This window comes from Scardinius erythrophthalmus (genome assembly GCF_964197995.2).
Source record: "Scardinius erythrophthalmus genome assembly, chromosome: 4".
Taxonomy (NCBI): Eukaryota; Metazoa; Chordata; class Actinopteri; order Cypriniformes; family Leuciscidae; genus Scardinius; species Scardinius erythrophthalmus.
Genome location: NC_138224.1, coordinates 40,502,756 through 40,523,443, shown reverse-complemented (window position 1 = coordinate 40,523,443; position 20,688 = coordinate 40,502,756). Strand labels below are relative to the sequence as shown.

Here is a 20,688-nt window from a genome sequence, read left to right as displayed (position 1 = left end):
GTCGTTTCGACCTGTCTATGCGCAGTGGGCACAATTGGTCTGGCCCATCCAAAACTGGAATCCTGGCGCCGTGTCTGTTTTGTGCATCTCACGCATGTATTTCTGGATTAGCCTACTGGATCTGTTACTGTTTTTTGTTGTTGTTGTTGTTGTTGTTTCATTTGATACGTGTAACGGAAATTCGATTTCGAAATCCGAAAAGCTCTTTTCGAACAAAACAACCGGTTAATTTTAAGATGGCATTTTTTATTATTATTTTAGACCGGATTATTTCAGCTCCGTTAATACAGCTTACCCATACGAAAGTTTCTGTTATGACATCTGTTAAAGTAACAGTTTCTATTCAGATTTTCAAACAATATTACAGTTCATCATCCAAGATTATTTATTTACCTCACGCGGTCTGTTTTGAAGTTCTGTGAGTAGTAAGAAAGACGCGCACTGATAAGAGAAGCATTCCCATTGGCTGCAGTCTGCAGGCATTGGCCAATAACAAAAGACGACATAGCGCCGCCAATTTTACAGAATGCCATTGATAAATATCAATATCCCTCTAAGTTTTTATTATCATATATTGTGCTACGTTTATGTAGCTATATTGTAGATAACATATAGTAATCGTTACAATGTCCACAAAAAAATATATATATATATATAATATAAAACCTTTTTTTTTTTTTTTTTTCAACTGGAACGCCGTCCCCCCTCGAAATTCACTCCCCACACTCCGTCCCCCCGCGTCCCCATTTCCAGCCCTGACTGTCCACATTTACTTGAGATATAACCACTTTATTTACTGGGACACTCGCCAAGATGGGCGATTTTACACAAACTTGTGTGAATTCGTCCGTACAAGCGCAAGACGTGAAAGACAATTCAATTCAGTATCAGCACACGTCTATCAAGACGGTCACGATCCACAGCAAAACAAAATTATCTTCTGAGAACATTTTCCAAACGTTCCATTTTGGTTGTGGGAACGTTGATTTGAAATGTTCTAAAAACGTGGAAATGTTCAGTTTGCTTAACGTTGTTGGAACTTTATCGCAAGGTTGGCATAACATTGTTGGAACCTTATCTTAAAGTTATCATAAAGTTATCATAACGTTTCTGGAACGTTATCTTAAGGTTAGCATAATGTTCATGAAATGTTCTTTCCCCCAAAATTGTATTAACAATACAACATTCAAAGAACGTTTATTTTGGAACATTCCAAGAACATTAAAATTTCCACTTTCTGTAGTGTTATAATGTTATTTCGAGGTTAGAATATTAGAATGATGCAGAAATATTATTCTTTTCAACTTTATTTTTTATCACAACCATGTGAATTGCAAGTGCCCACTTTTTATTATCTAACTGCACACTTTTACAGCACATCAAAAAGTTGAAAATGATTATGATATGATTTTCTTAAATTTGAAATGCTACATTATAGCTTAAATAAAATATATATATATATTTTCAAAACAACATTTTAATAAACAGGAAACAGTGTTAAGTATTGTTTTGGTGCCAAACTAGCACTGCGGTCCAGTCTCTTCATGCTCTGTCTGTAAAGTGAACAGATTGACTGATGTTACTAATGTTTCATAATATTTCATAAACATTAAATAATAATAACAGTGTGGCTACTCAATAAATGTTAACCCTTAAAGTCCACGTGAACCGGAAGTTGCAAACGACTTTTCTCCAGTGTTGTGACGTATTTCCCAGTGAAACGGAATATTGAACAGAGGGCAGGGTTTTACTCTAGCGCTCCTCCTCTCCATCTCTGCTCATAACAGGCTAACGGTTTGAGGGGAGTGGTTAAGCGTTTCTCAACCCAAGCCGTCAAACCTACATCATCAGAGAAGGAACACCATTCCAGACCAGAAGTAACTTTTCAGATTTTGATTAAAGATTACCATGGCAAACAATTTTTTTCTGTGTATTAACTTGCACGGATTAATTTTTCACCACAAGACTAGTAATATGCGCTAACAAAGTAAATAGGGTCAATTTTGATTTCAGTTGGACTTTAAGTTATTTAAGATGTGCTTTGTGTACTATAAATATTAAATCACACAAGACTCAAATATAGCTTACAAATGTTATACAATGGAAAGGTTCAATTACACATTGTAAAGGATTACACCTGAAAATTCCCTTCCTACGGCAAGGATTGAGCAGATACACAGAGATGTCAATTGTTTGCTAGCCAATACTTCTTAAAAGACTTTCAGTGGCTGACAGCTTTTGGTCCATTTTGTCAAGTCGAATAAACCTGACTCGTTCAAGTTTCCTCAACTCTGTTGTCTGAAATGTGCAGTTCACATGTTAACATGCAAAAAGAAAGCTGGGTGAAATAACTGTATCTACATTCAATTGATGTAAAATCATTTCTATTTTTAAAGCTGCCGTCCATAATTGTTGGCGCTCTAGTGGTTAATAACGTGTTTATTAACAGAATAATGCGTCTTGCAAAAGAACATTATAGCCAGAGCTCCTTGTCTGTTTATTTCTATGACGAGTCACACAGGTACTGGGCTACTCCACAGCTGGGCTACTCCACACAAGAATATATTAAAGTTGGAAAGACTTTTAAGTTTTTACATTTTAAGTTGTAATATTATTATTTCCCAATATCACTGTATTTTTGATCAAATAAATGCAACCTTTGATCTTACTGGCACCAAACTTTTCAATGAAAGAAAAAACAAAACTCAAACAAATTGGTTTTCCTGGCTGATGCAGGAACATCTACAGCCACATCAGCTGAAAACGAGAAATACAGCAACAAGTTGAATGAATATATTATACATTTACAAGATCATAATACATCACACAGTACACATAGATCAAATCGGTTTAATGCTCAAATAAGTCATATGTTTGCATTTGTACTCACCATAAATTATATATACATGAACACACCATTGCATTTTTACTAACTTGTGAGATATTACGCTAAAAATTCTCACATGATAATTGTTTGTTGACATTTCAAAGGTGTATTTTATTGAAAATTATTGTAATAATTTTAGAAAAAGGGAGTTTCATAAACCCTTAATAGTTCAGAGTAATTATCATTAAAAAGAATAAACCAACTATTTTCAGATAATTAATAGAAATAATCATCAAAAAGTAACAAACAGTGTCACATTACTACACAGTATTATAAATGAATCCTTCATGTTGAGTTTCGTTGTCAGACATGGGTGTTTCTGGATCTTGGGCTTCCAAAAACATGTTTCCTGCCAGTTATTCAGGGATGCTTTTTTTGTTTTGTTTTTAAATAAATGGTGGTGTAATAGTAGCACTGGCAAGTTTGTTTTTATTTACTGGCAAGCCAAGCAAGTAACAACACAATGCTGCATTATCAAAAGATTCTCTGTCTTCTCTGAATGTGTTTGCCAACAGGAAAGAATGAGTAAACTCAGACTTTCTCATTCTTCTTTCTCCAAAATATTCTGGTCTTGGGGTGACTGAAAAAACAACAACTTTAAATAAATATTTAATTGAACATTTAAAGCAGCTATGTAATGGGGTAACGAAAAAGTTTTAAACGATTAACTCACATTTAGGTGTGCTTAAGCCCAAACGGCACAGAGGGGTTAATAAAGGCCTTCAGAAGCGAAGCGGTCTTGTAAGAAAAATGTCCACATTTAAAACTTTAACGACTAAAATAACTAGCTTCCGGCAGACTGCCGTACTCATTGATTTATGGCGAAACCCGACGCACAATGTAACGTTGAACGCGTTTGCCCAGTCCTGTTTGCTTGAACCGCGAGAGGCTCAAAGCTTACGCTACTCCTACATCTACGTCATACGTCGTCAAGTGTTATTCTTTCATCGTAAATCAATGAGTACTGCCATCTGCCGGAAGCTAGTTATTTTAGTCAATTGTTATTTTTAATCTGAATACACCTAGGATGACTTCAGGGTGAGTAAATCATGGGCTAATTGTCATTTTTGGGTGAACTATCCCTTTAAAGTGTACACTATACCAAATCTATTGAAGCCACATGACAGTTTTGCTTGAGCAACAGACCAAAGCCAGTAAGGAGCAAACCAAGTCCAACCAAAACCAAATGTTTATTCGGTGATTAATGGCGCTTTTCCACTACACAGTACCAGCTCGCCTCGGCTCGACTCGGCTCTGTTTGGTTTTCCACTGTGTAAAAGTTGTACCTGCTTCCAGGTACTTTTTTTTCGTACCACCTCTGGCGAGGTTCTGAGCGAGCTGAGGCGATACTAAAATGTGACGTGAAAACACGGCAGACTGCTGATTGGTCAGAGAGAATCACTATTCACTGCGTCATCATTGCACGCGCCAGACGGAGTATCCCCAATAAAAAAACTGCAAAAACAAAAACATCCAAAAACAGCATACACTAGATTTCCTCCATTGTCCTGTGTGTGTGGGTAGCGGGTGTGTCTCGCGCATCTCGCGTAAAAGATTAAGTCACGGCAGTTCCCTGCGGCGTCGCTATGACGACCACGTACTATTGTGGAGGTACTATCTGCCAGAGGTGGGACAAAGTCATTGTTATGCAAGTCACAAGTAAGTCTCAAGTCTTTGCCCTCGAGTCCCAAGTCAAGTCGAGTCAAAGATGAGGCAAGTCCTGAGTCGAGTCAAAAGTCAAAGCCAACAAGTCTCAAGTCGAGTCCAAAGTCCTACCATTTTAGTTTCGAGTCATTTCAAGTCCTCTTACCACAGAAATAAAATGTATACAAATCATGTATGTCTGTAAGATTTGTATTTATTTAAACCTCTTTTTATACAATGACATTAATCAAATACAGTAAACAACAGAATTTTTTTTTTGGGGGGGGGGGGGGGCAATTGTGATGCAATTATTAGTCATTTTGATGTAATTTTTGCTTCACAATAAGTGAATTGTGATTGTCAAAACATTTTAGTAACTAAACTGAATTTTATTATTTGTTTATTTAAAATTTCTGGTAAGCTACACTTTTTATAGCAACTAATGTGCTATAGCCTATATTATGAGGTAAATGTTATGTGACATGATTGTTCTCCAGCTGTTTTATTGACCCCTTTGATTGATGGGTCGATATTATGTATGAGGAATATACATTTCGGTAAGTTGTACTGTATCTTTCAACAGTGTTCATTCGTGTTTAATGTTATTATCAGCTAGAGATGATCGGTTCACGTGCCGCTAGGGATCTGTCACGTCACATTTACAAGCGCCAAAACGGTATGTATTGTCTGAATTTCGTAATAAAATTGAGAGAATCTGAGAGCTGAGATTTTTTTATATCATAAGTAACCTGCTCTGTCTAGTCTGTCGGTCTCCTTGTCCTCTTTGCTTCGCGATTTTTCTGTGCGTGAGAAAATGTATGTGTGGTGTGAGAGCGTGTGAAAAGTGTCAATTGCATCTCACGGTGAATGCGTGAGAGTTAGCAGCTATGGTAAATATGTAGCAGCTAGTAAGTTACAGTACATCCGATAAGGTGCTTAGCATTCGTTCAAAACTTACCTTTCTTTGTGCAACTTCAGTTGTCGAACAAAGTTGGACGTTGTGGCAGCTCCGTCTGTAATCTTCGACCCGCATGTTTTGCAAATTGCAACTCGTTTTTTGTCAACTACCTCGTAATTTTTATAGCCAAACGAAACTATCTTTGGTATCATTTTGCCAACTGGCGCGTTGTTGCTTGTTGCAGTTCATTGGTTGTATTGCAATGTGCCTGCTTAAATGATGTCGAATCAAAACAACGTGGGACTACAGTGATTGGATGTCGTGCAGGCAGCGCATGTGCTCTCTGCATGCATACAGGTGGTGCACATTTTTTCACAGATGCAGATAAACTGAGAGCGGCGCGGCCATGTGGACATTTTTTCCCCCAGTTTTCATGGAAAGTAGCAAGTCTTCTCGAGTCAAAAGGCGCAAGTCCAAGTGAAGTCACGAGTCATTGATGTTAAAGTCCAAGTCGAGCTGCAAGTCTTTGTACATTTTGTCGAGTCGAGTCTGAAGTCATCAAATTCATGACACAAGTCTGACTCGAGTCCAAGTCACATGACTCGAGTCCACACCTCTGCTATCTGCAATGGAAAACGAAGCGAAAAGCGAGCCGAGCCGAGCTGAGCGAGTCGAGTCGAGCTGGTACTGGTAATGGAAAAGCGCCATTAGACAAACAACATGCAGGGAAAGATTCCCATAACACAAAGCAACCAGTCTCCATTGGAGTATGTTGGTTCTTTGCCTCTACGAACCTAAACCAAATCTTGGTTTGGTTATTATTAGCTAAAAACTTGCTATTGCTCGTAAATCTCTCATCCACTAATATGGTGACCACTGCAAAACAGTATTGATTAGCCTAATGACTTTTATACATAAACGCAAATGAGACTTCAGAGAAATGGTGAAGAGTGAGGTTTCAGAAACAAATGGCTAAAACTGTGATTTGTTGCTCTTCACAAAGCTACTGTAAAGCTTAGAACATTTAGAATATAATGTACAAATATGGAGTGCTTCCTTTTTCCTGTTCAGATGAACTTAAACGACCCCTGTCAGTCTCCAATCCATTCAGTAAAATGTCTCTAAGGTCATGCATTACATCTGTCAAAAAATCAAGATTTTTTGGCTTTGACACACCAAAACAGAGAGCTAGAGAAAAAAACAACAACAATGGAAGGTGTCAAATTGATTTTGCACAAAACTGGCCACAGTGACTGACTGCTTCTTTTGGAAAATGGTAAGCCATCGATATTCAACTAAATGTCTAGACAATCTAACTGGGTAACATCATCACTGGGGTACATATTTGAATGCCTACACAGCTGTTCTTTGCATCCAAAGTAGAAGTATTGCATCCCAGATTTCATGTCTAAGTTCACATTTTCACATGTTCCAAGTAATGTTCTTGCAGTTCTTGGGAGGTCTGGGTGATGCTCACTGAGGATTTTAAGAAGACCATCCACTGCATTGTGTTTTACCTGAAATTCATTGGCCCACTGTGCAAGTCTAACTCCTAAAGAAGACATGTTATCTCAGGTATTCTATCATCAGAATTTGAATCTGAACTTGAATTTGCATGAGCCCCCTGCATTTCAACGTCACAGTCAAATTCAGTCTGTGTTCCCTCAATGGGCGGTGCTTGCTGAAGGGGCTCACTAAAGCTCTCCAGACTAGTAGAGCTAGTGCGGTCTACATGAGAGCAATCAGATTTCTGCTGATCTCTTTTCATCCTTTTCCAGAGTGAGTTGTGTTTTTGTTTTGCAGACATTGTTAATCACCTCCTCACTCACAAGTAACAAAAAAAGTCACGAACATACCATGTCGGATTCCATCTGGACACCAGTCTCTCTGTGGATGAGAAAAAAAGAGAAATTGTAAAACATAAGTACAGTGCACCTTTGAATGCTGTGTATCAATGAGGGATGTTAACAATTAATCGACAATCAATTAACTGTTGATAATACATTGAATCGTTAAAACTTATCGATCATGCTCAACCGAAACATGTAAACTAAGCAGACATGAGGAAAATTGAAGCGAGCGAGTCACAGTTATGTTTGGGACCATTTTACAGCTAGAGTGACACCCTAGAGTTAAACTAATAACTAAGTTTGTGTGTGCATTCGCAGCCTTTAGTTTTGTGCAAATGTAATGTAAATGTTGTTAAAAATGAGAACAAAAAGCAAAAAAAAAAAAAAAAAAAGATGTGTCAAAACAGAAAACATTTCATTACTGGATAGGTTTTTCATTTATTGAAAGTGTGGTTTATGTCAGCTGAATGTGCGTAACGCCTGTCAGAGAAGATTTTTTTTTTTATAGCACAATTCACACCCAGCGGTAATCTCCGAATGCTCCACGTGAATCTTAGGTGTTCTGACCTTTGATAACCAATTATCAGGAAAAAAGTATTTTTCCAGAGGATTGTCAAGTATTGGTGGTTAAATACTCACTAATCACAACATGATTCTGCACATGTGGAGAGTAAATCTGCAAGTAGTCTCGCAAAGAGCCCATTCAAGCCGATTTCTAATCCGTCCAAATCGCGGCACCAAACAGAAACGTTGAGGCGGGCTAACCGCTCTGATTGGTATTGCGTCTATCCAATTGCGCCCAGAGGCATTTGAGCGACGTCCGTTGGTGAAGAAAAACTTTTAAATGCATTATTATATTCAAATTGCAAACACATGAGGACAGTCTCCATGAAAGACCCACTGGAAGATGAACGTGCTACTACATTTCTCTCCGAAACGGTAGGAAATTAAATTAGATTTAATAGAGGATTTTAACTGTGACAAGATGATTGACAGGGCAGTTTACGTGACAGGATGCATGCGACAGATCCGTCCGATAAAGATGACAAAGTAGTGTCCCATGTCCCAAAGCTTGCCTACTTTTTTGCTACACATTCAAAAGTAAATACCTTTTCCGGGGGCAATAACAAAATAAACAAAAGCCGGCTTATTCAGTATGGAAATACGCACCGACAATGACACGCCCCTACTGCGTGCTAGAATCTCCAAAAAACATGCCGATTTCAACCTCAAAATGTACGCTTTTAAATATACCAATACTGCCATCTCAAACATGGAGAGGCTTCATCGTGATCTCAACTAACAGATTCTGCAAAAAAATTTAAATCACCAATTTTGCAAAAAAAAAACGCTTCTTTCTCATTTTGCTCGAAAGTTGTGCTGCCGACTTGTGTCATTGGTTTCCGTGACGGGTCACATATATGTAGCAGTGCATTCAGTTACTTTTGAAAGGACAAAAATAAGGTGTCATGGTATTTCATTAGACTTTAACTTTGTCAGCTATACAAAATCTAGCATTTCCTCACGTTTTACCACTGATTTTTAGTGACAGTCGACATGCATGGGCCACTGGCGAGCGATGACAGTCCCCCCCCGGGTCTGTTGGACTGTTTCTGGGGGACGAGTCTGAGGGAAGAACAGGAGACAAGGGTAAGGAGAATGCAGAAGACAAAAGGTAGGCAAAATAAAAAGTGAAGCCCCAGAAACAGTCCCACAGACCCATCCCCAAACCCCATCTCCAGGGTTGCCAACTCTCACGCATCTGGCGTGACACTCACGCTTTCAGCATCAATTTCACGCTCTCACGCACACGCAAAAAATGTCACGCCAAAATCCACGTTTCTCCCCTCTCAATCCGTTAATTTTCTGTTGATGACTATACTACACCACAGCGTATTAATGACAGGAGAGGAATTTAAGGCACACAGCTGTAAACGTTCTCACTGCAGTATTCTCTGATCGTCGATTCGCTGAAACCTGATACGTCAGTTGCGTTTGAAAAGTTCAGAGAGAGTTCGGAGCATAGGTTTGGAGTCGGAGCCGTTTATATATTGTATGGTCGGAGCCCACTGATGCGCGTTTGAAAGTTTGGATGACAATCAAGCTAAGCAGAAAACAAAATGGTGTGCCTTTCACTACAGACGTAGCCTTGCCTAATCAGTCTGTGTGCCGAGAGTAAAGACTTCAACTATAGTTGCGAACGTTGTCTGACGTGCGTTATGTGGGCTAGCTATTTGCTCAATAAAAATAGGCTCATGGTACAAATTATGTTTTGTCAAATCGGGCAAGTGGCATTTTAAAATTCCCCAAATTATGAAAGGTTGCCCAGATTGTGTTGAGCCTGCCACAGTCAAATGCGGATGCTGAGCGAACCTTTTCAGTTATTGGCCTAAACAAAACTGACACCAGGAACAGACTGTCACTTGATGGCACCCTGTGAGTAATGGGAAGTTCGGATCATTTTACTGACTCGCTTGTTCGATCTCGTTCATTAAAATGAACCAATCTTTTTTTCGAGTCATTTCGTTCATTTACTGTAACCTGTTAACCGTTGCCAGTGCGCGGGCGCACTGAAGCGTTTTTTTTTTATATATAGTTCTAGTGATAGGATAGAGTTATAGTGATAAGTTACTATCAGATTTAATGTTATACCATGACAAACTATACATCATTAAAAATATATAAGACTCAAGTTTCAGTATTTGACCACTATTGTATTCTGAAAAACTTATAGCGACAGTTATTTCTTAAAGTAACAACATGTAGCTTTTCAACCTTCATAATATATTTCCAAGACCCTTGTGATAGTACATCGACTTACAATAGGTTGAATGAGACGTCTGCCAGAGCCTGACGGGGTCTGTATCGCTTTTACTGGCACTATGTAACTTCGGGGTGCGGGTAGTAACCAGCGCTCAAAAAGAACTACAAAATTCGACTGCTTTACGGCATACGTCACTTTGCCCACCACTTCCTCAAATGTGGCCAACCAGCGCGTTTGTTTTCGTGCGTCTGTTTTCGTCATGGCTGAAGCAGCAGCGAAACGTAAGAAGTCCAAGGTTTTGTCGGAGTAGAGTCGAAAGAGGAAAAGGGAGAGTGATAAACTGAAAGGCAGGACGAGGATCAATATTGGTCGAGCGTTTGCTCGCTGGCGTTAGCTTATGGAGGAGGAGAGTTACCAGACCGATGCTGACTTGGCCGTTATGCTGTTGAACTAGTAAGTAACTGTAAATTGCTTGCATACTATCTTTAGTTTTTCTAATCTGTTGTGTGCCTGGCTAAACCATCTGGTCCTCCATTTATTTATCTTCATGAATCAGCTAGTAGATGAGCGAATTATCAATCTGGTAGCTAGTAAACACTAACATGCGTTAGTTTTAGATGGTTATCGCTTTTATTCTCGTTCAGATTTGAGCATTGTAATCGACATGCAAATCGCAAATGTTTGAGTTAAAATGTTTAGTCTACTAAATATGTATAAATTATAAAAGGAGGAAGATTAATAATATTATCATTGCCCATATGAAAAAAAACCTACATGCTTCATATACAGTAACCGTAAATCATTTTACGACAGCGGAAAATGTACAATTCCGCTTCCAACCTGTAGGGCGACCGCAGAGGAAAAGTTCCATGTTGTTACTTTAATTTGTGTCAGGAGTTATGAAATGAAAAAAATTAGTTGATACCTTTAATATGAATTATGCGCGTCAGCTGCTTTCATTCATAAAAAACTCCCGTGCTGTTGTCGATACACAAAACAACAACAACAACGTCCTTCAGGGCTTTAGCTCAAAAATGTGCAGATTTGGAGAAATATTGATTTATTCTCATAGGTTTACATCAGATTTCTATAGACAGGAATAATATTTATTGAATTTATACCCAAATGCGTCGATGTAATCATTATGAGCGCTTGGATACTCTGATACTGTGTTTTCAATTCATACCAATAGCCTGAGGGCGCTATATGCACAAAAATAGTCCATATATGGAACATGAAGAAGAACCATGATCATGTGACATTCCAGGACGTCACTGATACACAGAAAGCTACAGAGATTGCGCTGTAACATGCAGATAAAGATATTTTGAAGACAATAAACATGATTGCAATGATATTTGAGTTACCTGTGTTTTTCAAGCCATGCCAGGTATTTTCATAATAATAGATTATATTTATAATGTAATGTTAATCATTGTGCAGAATATCATACAATAGTATATTTTCTGTCTGATTTTTTTTATCTGAAGCCAAATTAGATCACAGAAGATTATTTAAAACACTCGACTTGCGTTATAAAGTAAGTTTGGAGCACAAACATGGTTTTAATCTCATAAATTGTCGTGTATTGATGGTGTGCTAAGCTAACATGCTAGCTAGCTCTAGGTGCACCTGCAACCTAGAAGTTATCTTTTATGATTTTGTTTCTAAATAGGAATGCTTGCTGAAACGTTTCTTTATTCCAGAAGGGCATTTGATACAGTTAGATACAGTGAGAACTTTGATAAAAGAATTTAGGGATTGAAACCCTATGAATAGCCAATCGTTAGTAGCTATAATGCAGACAAAAGAAATGCATATAATAAAAAAGAAAATAAATTTCTAACAACTTTACAAAATTTTGAAGCTATTTATAACTATATTTTTCATTATGACAATAATTACTTCTACATTTACAATAAACTGCCAGGTGTCAGCTTTCAAACGAGATTATACTTGTGCTTTTAGTGCAGAGGGTTCATGAACTGTATCTGTTTCAGTTTGGGTATGTCATTTCTGGGGATTTTTCAAAAGTGGGGTTGCAGCTTACCAGGTTAAGGGGCTTTAAATGTTATACTTTTAACAGCCAAATTCCACGAACACATCCACCTACGCAGTCTTTATCATCTATCTATAAATTACAGAAACGTCTGTCTGTCTGTGTGTGTGTGTGTGTCTGTGTGTCTGTTTGTCTGTCTGTCTGTGTGTGTGTGTGTCTGTTAACCGCATATCTCTCGAACCGTTAGTCCGATGGATTTCAAACTCGACAGGTGTCTCACCTCTCGAACCGTTAGTCCGATGGATTTCAAACTCGACAGGTGTCTCACCACGGGCACAAGTAAGTGCAGTGCCAAGTTTGACGTTGTTTGGATGAGAAATGCAAAAGATATCGTTAAATATATCATTTTTAAAAGGTTGTGGTTTAAAAATAAACAATCTGACATTAGAGGGTTGTATCGGTCAAAGAAGCCCCAAGAAGGTTGTGGTTTAAAAATAAGCATTCTGACAATCAGTCAGCTACACTGATTACTTCTGAATATTATAGTTTGGTTCCAAAATGTGATAAATCGTACTCGGTTACTAACTTAACCTCGGTTCTCTCTAGAAGAGGGAACGAGTACTGTGTTTTTATCAAAAACGCTACGGGAAAAGTCTCTTTTCACGAAACACTGAAGCAAAAATTATCCTTTAATTTTCATATATGTAAAACGCGTTGCGGCAGCAGCAGTCAGCTATGGTGAGATGGCTTGCTCGCTCATTGGCTGCTCTGCGGCAACTGCTTAAGCCTATCGAGCGAGGCCTGAGATGACAGCTTTGCGCCCTCCTCGCCACTTCCCGCCGAAACGGGCGTGGCTTACCTCTATAAAAGGAGCTCGAGAAGGCTGATTCACTTGATTTTGATCGCCGAAGCGAACCAGAGTGAACTGTACGCACGGCAGAGAACGCAGTACTCGTTCCCTCTTCTAGAGAGAACCGAGGTTACGTTAGTAACCGAGTACGTTCTCTTACGAGAGTCCTCTCATACTGCGTTTTTATCAAAAACGCTACGGAAACCCTTTGCAAAACGCAGTGCGTGCTGGGATAAAAAACACTGATCACCGGAAGCTATTTCAGGCATACAGTGCATAATCACCAGATTAACTCACACAGAGTCAGGGAATAAGGGTGGGAGCATTAATTCCCTATACTATAGCGTCGTGGAATAGACATGTCCACAGACGCAAGTATAACATCACATAGACAGGGTAGGAACCTGAACTAATGTGGGAAAAGTGGGTCTTACACAGTTCTTCCCAAGATAGTCGGTAGCGCATTGCGCATGGGTTTCAGCGGTCTGACTAGACGGCTGAACAGATTACACCGACAAAAGCTTAGCCTGTAAGGCGGGACCTCTAGGTTATAAAACCTGATGTAGACGGAGAGGCCCAGCCTGCCGCCGTACATATATCCTGTAGGGAAATCCCGCTGGACCAAGCCCACGAAGAAGCAACGCTTCTCGTAGAGTGCGCTCTGACTCCCAACGGGCATGGAATGCCCTTGGTAGTATAAGCCAGCGCTATGGCGTCAACTATCCATCTGGATAGACTTTGTTTCGAAACAGCCATTCCTTTGGAACGTCCACTGAACGAGACAAAGAGCTGCTCAGTCTGTCTGAAGACAGCAGAGCGGGACATATAAGCTCTTAAAGCCCTAACAGGGCAAAGAAAACTCGAGTCCCCTTCCTCACTTGATGCCGGCAGGGCAGCCAGGGAAATGACCTGAGCCCGAAAAGGCGTGTTGAGGGATTTCGGCACATAGCCGTGCTTAGGTTTGAGTATGACTTGAGTCATTAGGACCAAACTCCAAGCACGCCGGGCTCACAGAGAGCGCGTGCAGGTCGCCTATGCGCTTCACTGAAGCGAGAGCCATCAAAAACACCGTTTTGAAAGACAAATGTTTGAGGCTAATAGACTGTATAGGCTCGAAAGGGGCACCTTTCATGGCCGCCAGGACCGTAGAAAGGTCCCACATAGGGACTGAAGGAGGTCTGGGTGGATTCAGTCTCCTAGCTCCCCTGAGGAAGCGGATGACTAAATCATTCCTTCCCAGTGACTGACCCAGTGTTGAACCAGAGAACGCTGAAATAGCCGCCACATACACTTTGAGCGTGGAAGGGGATCTACCCTTATCCAACAGCTCTTGTAGGAAGGAGAGAACCTCCGTTACCTCACATCCGAGGGGTGAAAGGCTCCGAGCTGTACACCAGCTGGAGAAAACCGACCACTTTGAAGCATAAAGCCGGCGAGTCGACGGCGCTCTAGCCTGAGTGATGGTATTCACGACTCCCTCTGCGAGACCAACGGGTATCCGTTAAGCGCCCAAACATGAAGGGACCACAGTTCCGGGTGTGGGTGCCAAATCGAGCCCCCGGCCTGCGAGAGGACATCTCTCCTCAACGGCAGTGGCCATGGAGCGATATCTGCCAACTGCATCAGAACTGGGAACCATGTCTGGTTCTCCCAGAACGGAGCTACAAGCAGCACTGGGCATTTTGTTTTCCTGACCCGTTCCAGCACCTGTGGCAGGAGGGAGACGGGGGGAAAAGCGTATAGCGGGCAGCGCGGCCACCTTCGGGACAGCGCGCTGTCGGTGTATGAAATTACACCTGATCGGTACCAGTCGACCGCCATCCAAGGCGCCAGGGCTGAAACACAGCTCTGATCGACCTTGAGGCGTAATCGACCGGTCGCCCACGCTCTGCGCGGTACCCGCGCTTTCAACCAGAACTGCAGCGGGCGCATGCGGAGCAAGCCCAGCCGGAGAACTGACGATGCTGAGGCCATGAGACCCAGCATCCTTTAAAACTTCCTGAGCGGGGTGAAAGCGCTGCGGCGAAAAGATCTCGCCGCGCGCTGAATGCGTAACACGCGCTGTGGAGACAGCCGCGCTGTCATAGACTGTGAGTCCAGAACGACGCCCAGAAACAAAATCGTTTTACTGGGGTTCAATGAACTCTTTGTCCAGTTGACTGTGATACCAAGATTCTAGAGGTGATCGAGTAAAATGGTTCTGTGCTCCATGAGCTGTGATCGTTATTGAGCTAGGATCAACCAGTCGTCCAAATAGTTGCAGCACTCGGATGGGCACAAGCAGTGGGCATCTTCTGTACACATATAGCATCATCGGCCATGGCCGGGACTTCGTTCGTGGGCTGCAAAAACAAACACGTCTGCAGTTGCCTCTCGGGGAACAAACAGAGTGATTTGCATTCGGCGGCATAAATATTTTCTGCCGGCAGACCCGGGATTCAAACTCAGATCCCCCGTGCGAGAGCCTAATAATCTACCACTGGACCACAGTGAAGATACATAGACAAAGTCAGCGCGAGTATTATCCACACTGGCGTTTGCTTGCAGGCATGTACCACGTGCTCGTGGGCTGCGAAAACAAACACGTCTGCAGTTGCCTCTCGGGGAACAAACAGAGTGATTTGCATTCAGCGGCAAAATATTTTCTGCCGGCAGACCCAGGTTTCGAACTCGGGTCCCCCGCGCGAGAGTCTAATAATCTACCACTGGACCACAGTGAAGATACATAGACAAAGTCAGCGCGAGTATTATCCACACTGGCGTTTGCTTGCAGGCATGCAAGTAAGCACGACATGCAATACTAACATTTTCAGACGCCTGAAATATGCCAGAATGTGAGAAGAGTGGATATCGCCCGGTTTCAGCGGGGCTGAAAACACTCCATTCTCCTTTCGCCAGTGACGCACGGGAACCGTAGAAACGGCGTTCGGTTGCAGGCAAGCGGGTACTACGCGCTCGCTGGCTGCAAAATGCATCTCCGAAGTCGCCTTCAGGGGACTGACAGAGCGAAGCATTGGCGGCAAAGGCGGCGTCAACATGTATTCTTCAGTGTTTGCTGGCAGGCAAGCGTGCTTTAACAGACTCACTTGCTGCAATAATATTTCCAGTCGCCGAACAGGGAACTGAGAAATATGAGAGAAAGAGGTGAGACCGACCAACGGTGGGACTGAGAACACTCTTTTCTCCTTCGTCGGTGAATGACGCGTGCGGAGGCAGGGTAGCTTTTCTTGTAACGTAAAGAAAAACTAATCCCGCCGTCCGCTTCCAGGAAGGGCAGCCTCTGTCACGGTTTTCAGATGCATTGTTTCCTTCTTGTCTCGTGCCTTTGTTATGTGTGTGTGTGTCTGTGTCGCGTGGGTTGGGCGTGGCCCAAACAATCATTCATTCATTCAATCTCTAATCAGCTCGGCGCCAGCTGCAACTCATCTCCATAGCCTATTTATACTCACCGGTTTCTTCTCTCCACTGTCAGATCGTTGTCGATGTCTAGATGTCTGGTGTTCCTCGTCTGTGATCGTGTGGTGTTGTTCGAGTTTCCTGTTACCTGTTCCAGTTCGTGTTCACGTCGGATTCATCATCATCATCATCATCACATCACCCTGCACCAGCTCATCTCTCTGTGTTTGGCCATCGAGGTCCCTGCGCTGCCCACCCACCAGTGTTGTTTGTTGCCTCTGTTTAACCTTGCCTCTAATAAAGAGTTGACTGCACCTGCTTTTGCTTCCTCGTTAATCCAGCATGACAGAACGATCTGACCACAGCATGGAAGCAGCGGGCGGAGCTCAGATCGCCATGGAGGCTTTCATCAATCGCAGTATTCAACGCATGGATGCCCAGGAGGACGGGCTGAACAACACTGGTCGCGCGGTTCAAGCTCTGGTGGCGCAGGTGTCCGAGCTCACCCAGCAGATCCAACAGCTGCGTGTTCCCACTGCGCCGCCCACACCGGCCGCTCCCCCTATACCATCTGATCCTCTCTCCCAGTCGGAACCTCGTCTGCCTGCACCCGAGAGGTATGCCGGAGAACCCAGTTTCTGTCGAGCGTTCCTGAATGCATGTTCTTTGCACTTTGCTTTACAGCCTAGAACCTTCAACAATGAGCGAGCCAAAGTCGCCTTTGTGCTGTCACTACTGACTGGGAGAGCGGCACTTTGGGGAACGGCGGTGTGGGAGAACCAAGACCCTTGCTGCGCGTCGTTCCAGGCACTCTCCGCCGCCATGAAGCAAGTGTTCGACCGGGCGGTCACGGGAAGAGAGGCGGCAAGAGTACTCGCCGAGCTTCGCCAGGGTGATCGCTCGGTATCGGATTATTCGATCGAATTCCGGACCCTCGCGGCAGAGTGCCGATGGAACGACGAGGCGCAGTGGGACATGTTCCTGCATGGGCTGGCTGACCGCGTCCAGAAGGAAATCTACGCCCTGGACCTGCCCACTACGTTGAACGGACTTATTGACTTAGCACTACGAGTGGATGCTAGACTGTCGAGAGTCGAGCGACATGCCCTTTCCAGTCGTTCATTTGGAGCTACAGAGAGTCTGCGGTCCAGCGGCATGGACGCGGTCAGCCCTACCCACGATCCCGAGCCCATGCAGGTAGGGCGAGCTCGGCTTTCCCGGGAGGAGAAGGAAAGGCGGAGGTCCCGTGGCCTTTGCCTTTACTGCGGCGGAGCGGGACATTTTTCCATCATGTGTCCGGTAAAAGGCCACGCCCGATAGTAACAGTGAGGCTACTATCGGGTGGGATCTCCGCCGAGAAGACCTCATCGACATCTACTCTCCTCCCGGTAAGACTAAGATGGTCAACACTTCAACACGACTGTCATGCACTATTGGACTCCGGGGCGGAAGGTAATTTTATGGACTACACTCTTGCACATAACCTCCAGATCCCCCTTCAGTCACTCCCTCAAGACATTTCTGTTCACGCTCTAAATGGTCAAGAACTTCCTATGATTTCACTCTCCACTGGTCCCATCACCCTCATCACGTCTGGTAACCACTCAGAGACTCTGTCATTTTACATCATGGATTCACCTCTTGCACCCATAGTACTCGGACATCCCTGGTTAACAAGACATAATCCCAAAGTGGACTGGCTCCGTAAATCTATCACGGAGTGGAGCACTGAGTGTCATGAGTCCTGTCTTTTGTCTGCCTGTTCGTCTGTTCCTATGTCTGTGTTACAGGAGGAAGCAGTGGATTTGTCTAACGTGCCCGCGGAGTACCACGACCTGAGGGAAGTGTTCAGTAAGTCTCGAGCTGCTTCTCTACCTCCGCATCGTCCCTACGATTGTGCCATAGATTTATTACCAGGTAAATCTCCGCCTAAGGGCAAGTTATATTCACTTTCTGCTCCAGAAAGGGAGGCCATGGAGAAATATATTTCTGATTCTCTAGCAACGAAGTTCATTCGCCCTTCCTCTTCTCCGGCGGGGGCGGGGTTCTTTTTCGTGGGGAAGAAGGATGGATCTCTGCGACCTTGTATTGACTACCGGGGGCTGAACAACATCACGGTAAAGAATACTTATCCTTTGCCGTTGATGTCTTCAGCTTTCGAGAGGTTGCAGGGAGCGTCACTTTTCACGAAATTGGATTTACGTAATGCTTATCATTTGGTCCGCATCAGGGAGGGGGATGAATGGAAGACTGCTTTTAACACCCCCAGGGGTCACTTTGAATACTTGGTCATGCCCTTCGGGTTGTCCAACTCCCCAGCAGTCTTCCAGGCTCTCGTCAATGACGTGCTGCGAGATATGGTCGATCAGTTCATATATGTTTACCTGGATGACATATTGATTTTTTCTTCTTCTCTCCAGGAACATGTGCAGCACGTCCGACGAGTGCTTCAGAGGTTGCTAGAGAATGGGCTTTTTGTCAAGGCGGAGAAATGCGAGTTCCACGCACAGTCGGTTCCATTTCTTGGGTACATCATTTCGTCTGAGGGAGTACGTATGGACCCTGATAAGGTTAAGGCTGTGGTGGAGTGGCCAATCCCAGATTCCCGCAAGGCCCTGCAGAGGTTTCTGGGATTCGCCAACTTTTACCGACGTTTCATTCGTAATTTCAGCCAACTAGCCGCACCTCTGACTGCCTTGACCTCCCCCAGAACTACGTTCAGGTGGTCAGACGCGGCTGAAGCCGCGTTTGCCAAACTGAAGAGCCGCTTCGTTTCGGCTCCCATTCTGATAGCCCCTGATTCTTCACGTCAGTTCGTGGTGGAGGTCGATGCGTCAGAGGTGGGGGTAGGTGCGGTGTTGTCCCAACGTTCTCTCACAGACGAAAAGATGCATCCCTGCGCGTTTTTATCTCATCGTTTGTCCTCTGCCGAACGTAACTATGACATTGGTAATAGGGAGTTGTTGGCAGTCAAGTTGGCGTTGGAGGAATGGCGTCACTGGTTAGAAGGGTCGGGGGTACCTTTTATCGTCTGGACCGATCACAAGAATTTGGAATACATTCGATCTGCTAAAAGACTGAACTCCAGGCAGGCTCGGTGGGCACTTTTTTTCGGTCGTTTTGATTTTACTCTATCGTACCGCCCGGGTTCTAAAAACATCAAACCCGATTCCTTATCTCGCATTTTTGATCGCTCCGAACGCCTGGTTACTCCCGAGTGCATTTTACCCGAGACCCTATTTGTCTCCACACTCACATGGGAGGTCGAGTCGAAGGTCAAGAAGGCCTTAGAAGGGGTAACGCCCCCGGTCGGTTGCCCACCGAACCGTTTATTTGTGCCGGAGGGATTACGGTCAGACGTTATTCAGTGGGGACATTGTTCCAACGTAGCCTGTCATCCAGGAGTGACTCGTACTAGTTTTCTGGTTAAACAACGATTCTGGTGGCCTCTCATGGCCCGGGACATTCACAGTTTTGTTTTGGCTTGCTCGGTTTGTGCCATTGGTAAGTCTTCCAATCGACCCCCAGATGGGTTACTTCAACCGCTGCCTGTCCCTTCGAGACCCTGGTCCCACATCGCGCTAGATTTTGTTACCGCCCTCCCACCCTCCCAGGGCAACACGGTAGTTTTGACCGTGGTGGACCGGTTCTCGAAGGCGACTCACTTTATTCCCTTGCCCAAATTACCCTCAGCCAAGGAGACAGCGGTGGCTGTCGTGGATCACGTCTTTCGTTTACATGGCCTTCCGATTGACGTGGTTTCCGACAGGGGACCCCAATTTGTGTCCAAATTTTGGAGAGAGTTTTGTAAACTACTGGGCGCGACTGTTAGTCTGTCCTCAGGGTTTCATCCCCAGAGCAATGGTCAAACCGAGAGAGCCAACCAGGATCTGGAGAGAATGTTGCGGTGTTTGGTATCCAAGAATCCTTCTTCCTGGAGTCAACAACTGTCTATGGTGGAGTACGCCCACAATACATTACCAGTGTCATCCACGGGTCTTTCTCCGTTTGAGTGTAGTGTAGGTTACCAGCCACCTATTTTTCCCAGTCTGGAGTCCGAAGTCGCGGTTCCCTCCGCACACGCCTTTGTCCAGAGGTGTCACCGCACCTGGACTAGAGCCCGTGAGACTCTACTCCAGGTGAGGTCGCGCACCAAGGCTAAAGCCGATCGCCACCGGTCGAAGCCTCCCGTATACGTCGTTGGTCAAAAAGTGTGGCTTTCTACTAAGAATATTCCTCTCCGCTCCGTATCGAATAAGCTCGCACCCAAATTTATTGGCCCGTTTTCTGTCACCAAGATCATTAGTCCGGTGGCAGTCCGCCTCAACCTTCCTCCCGCGTACAGGAGAATTCACCCCGCCTTCCATGTGTCCAAGATTAAGCCTGTGTTTCGATCAGCG

At 43.7% G+C, this 20,688-nt stretch overlaps 1 protein-coding gene across 1 annotated transcript in view; it reads right to left on the bottom strand.

The window, feature by feature from the left end:
- Positions 1-2,475: 2,475 nt before the first annotated feature.
- The window catches only part of LOC308689308 (uncharacterized protein), a gene marked incomplete at its 5' end in the record, with an annotated part of 219,931 nt that continues 201,718 nt past the window's right edge, over positions 2,476-20,688 (bottom strand). Inside the window, 3 exons of the mRNA XM_081362961.1 lie at positions 2,476-3,467; positions 3,561-3,625; positions 7,286-7,316. Coding sequence (XP_081219087.1) covers position 3,625; positions 7,286-7,316 — 32 coding nt within the window. The 3' untranslated portion in view covers positions 2,476-3,467; positions 3,561-3,624. The remainder of the gene's footprint in view (positions 3,468-3,560; positions 3,626-7,285; positions 7,317-20,688) is intronic.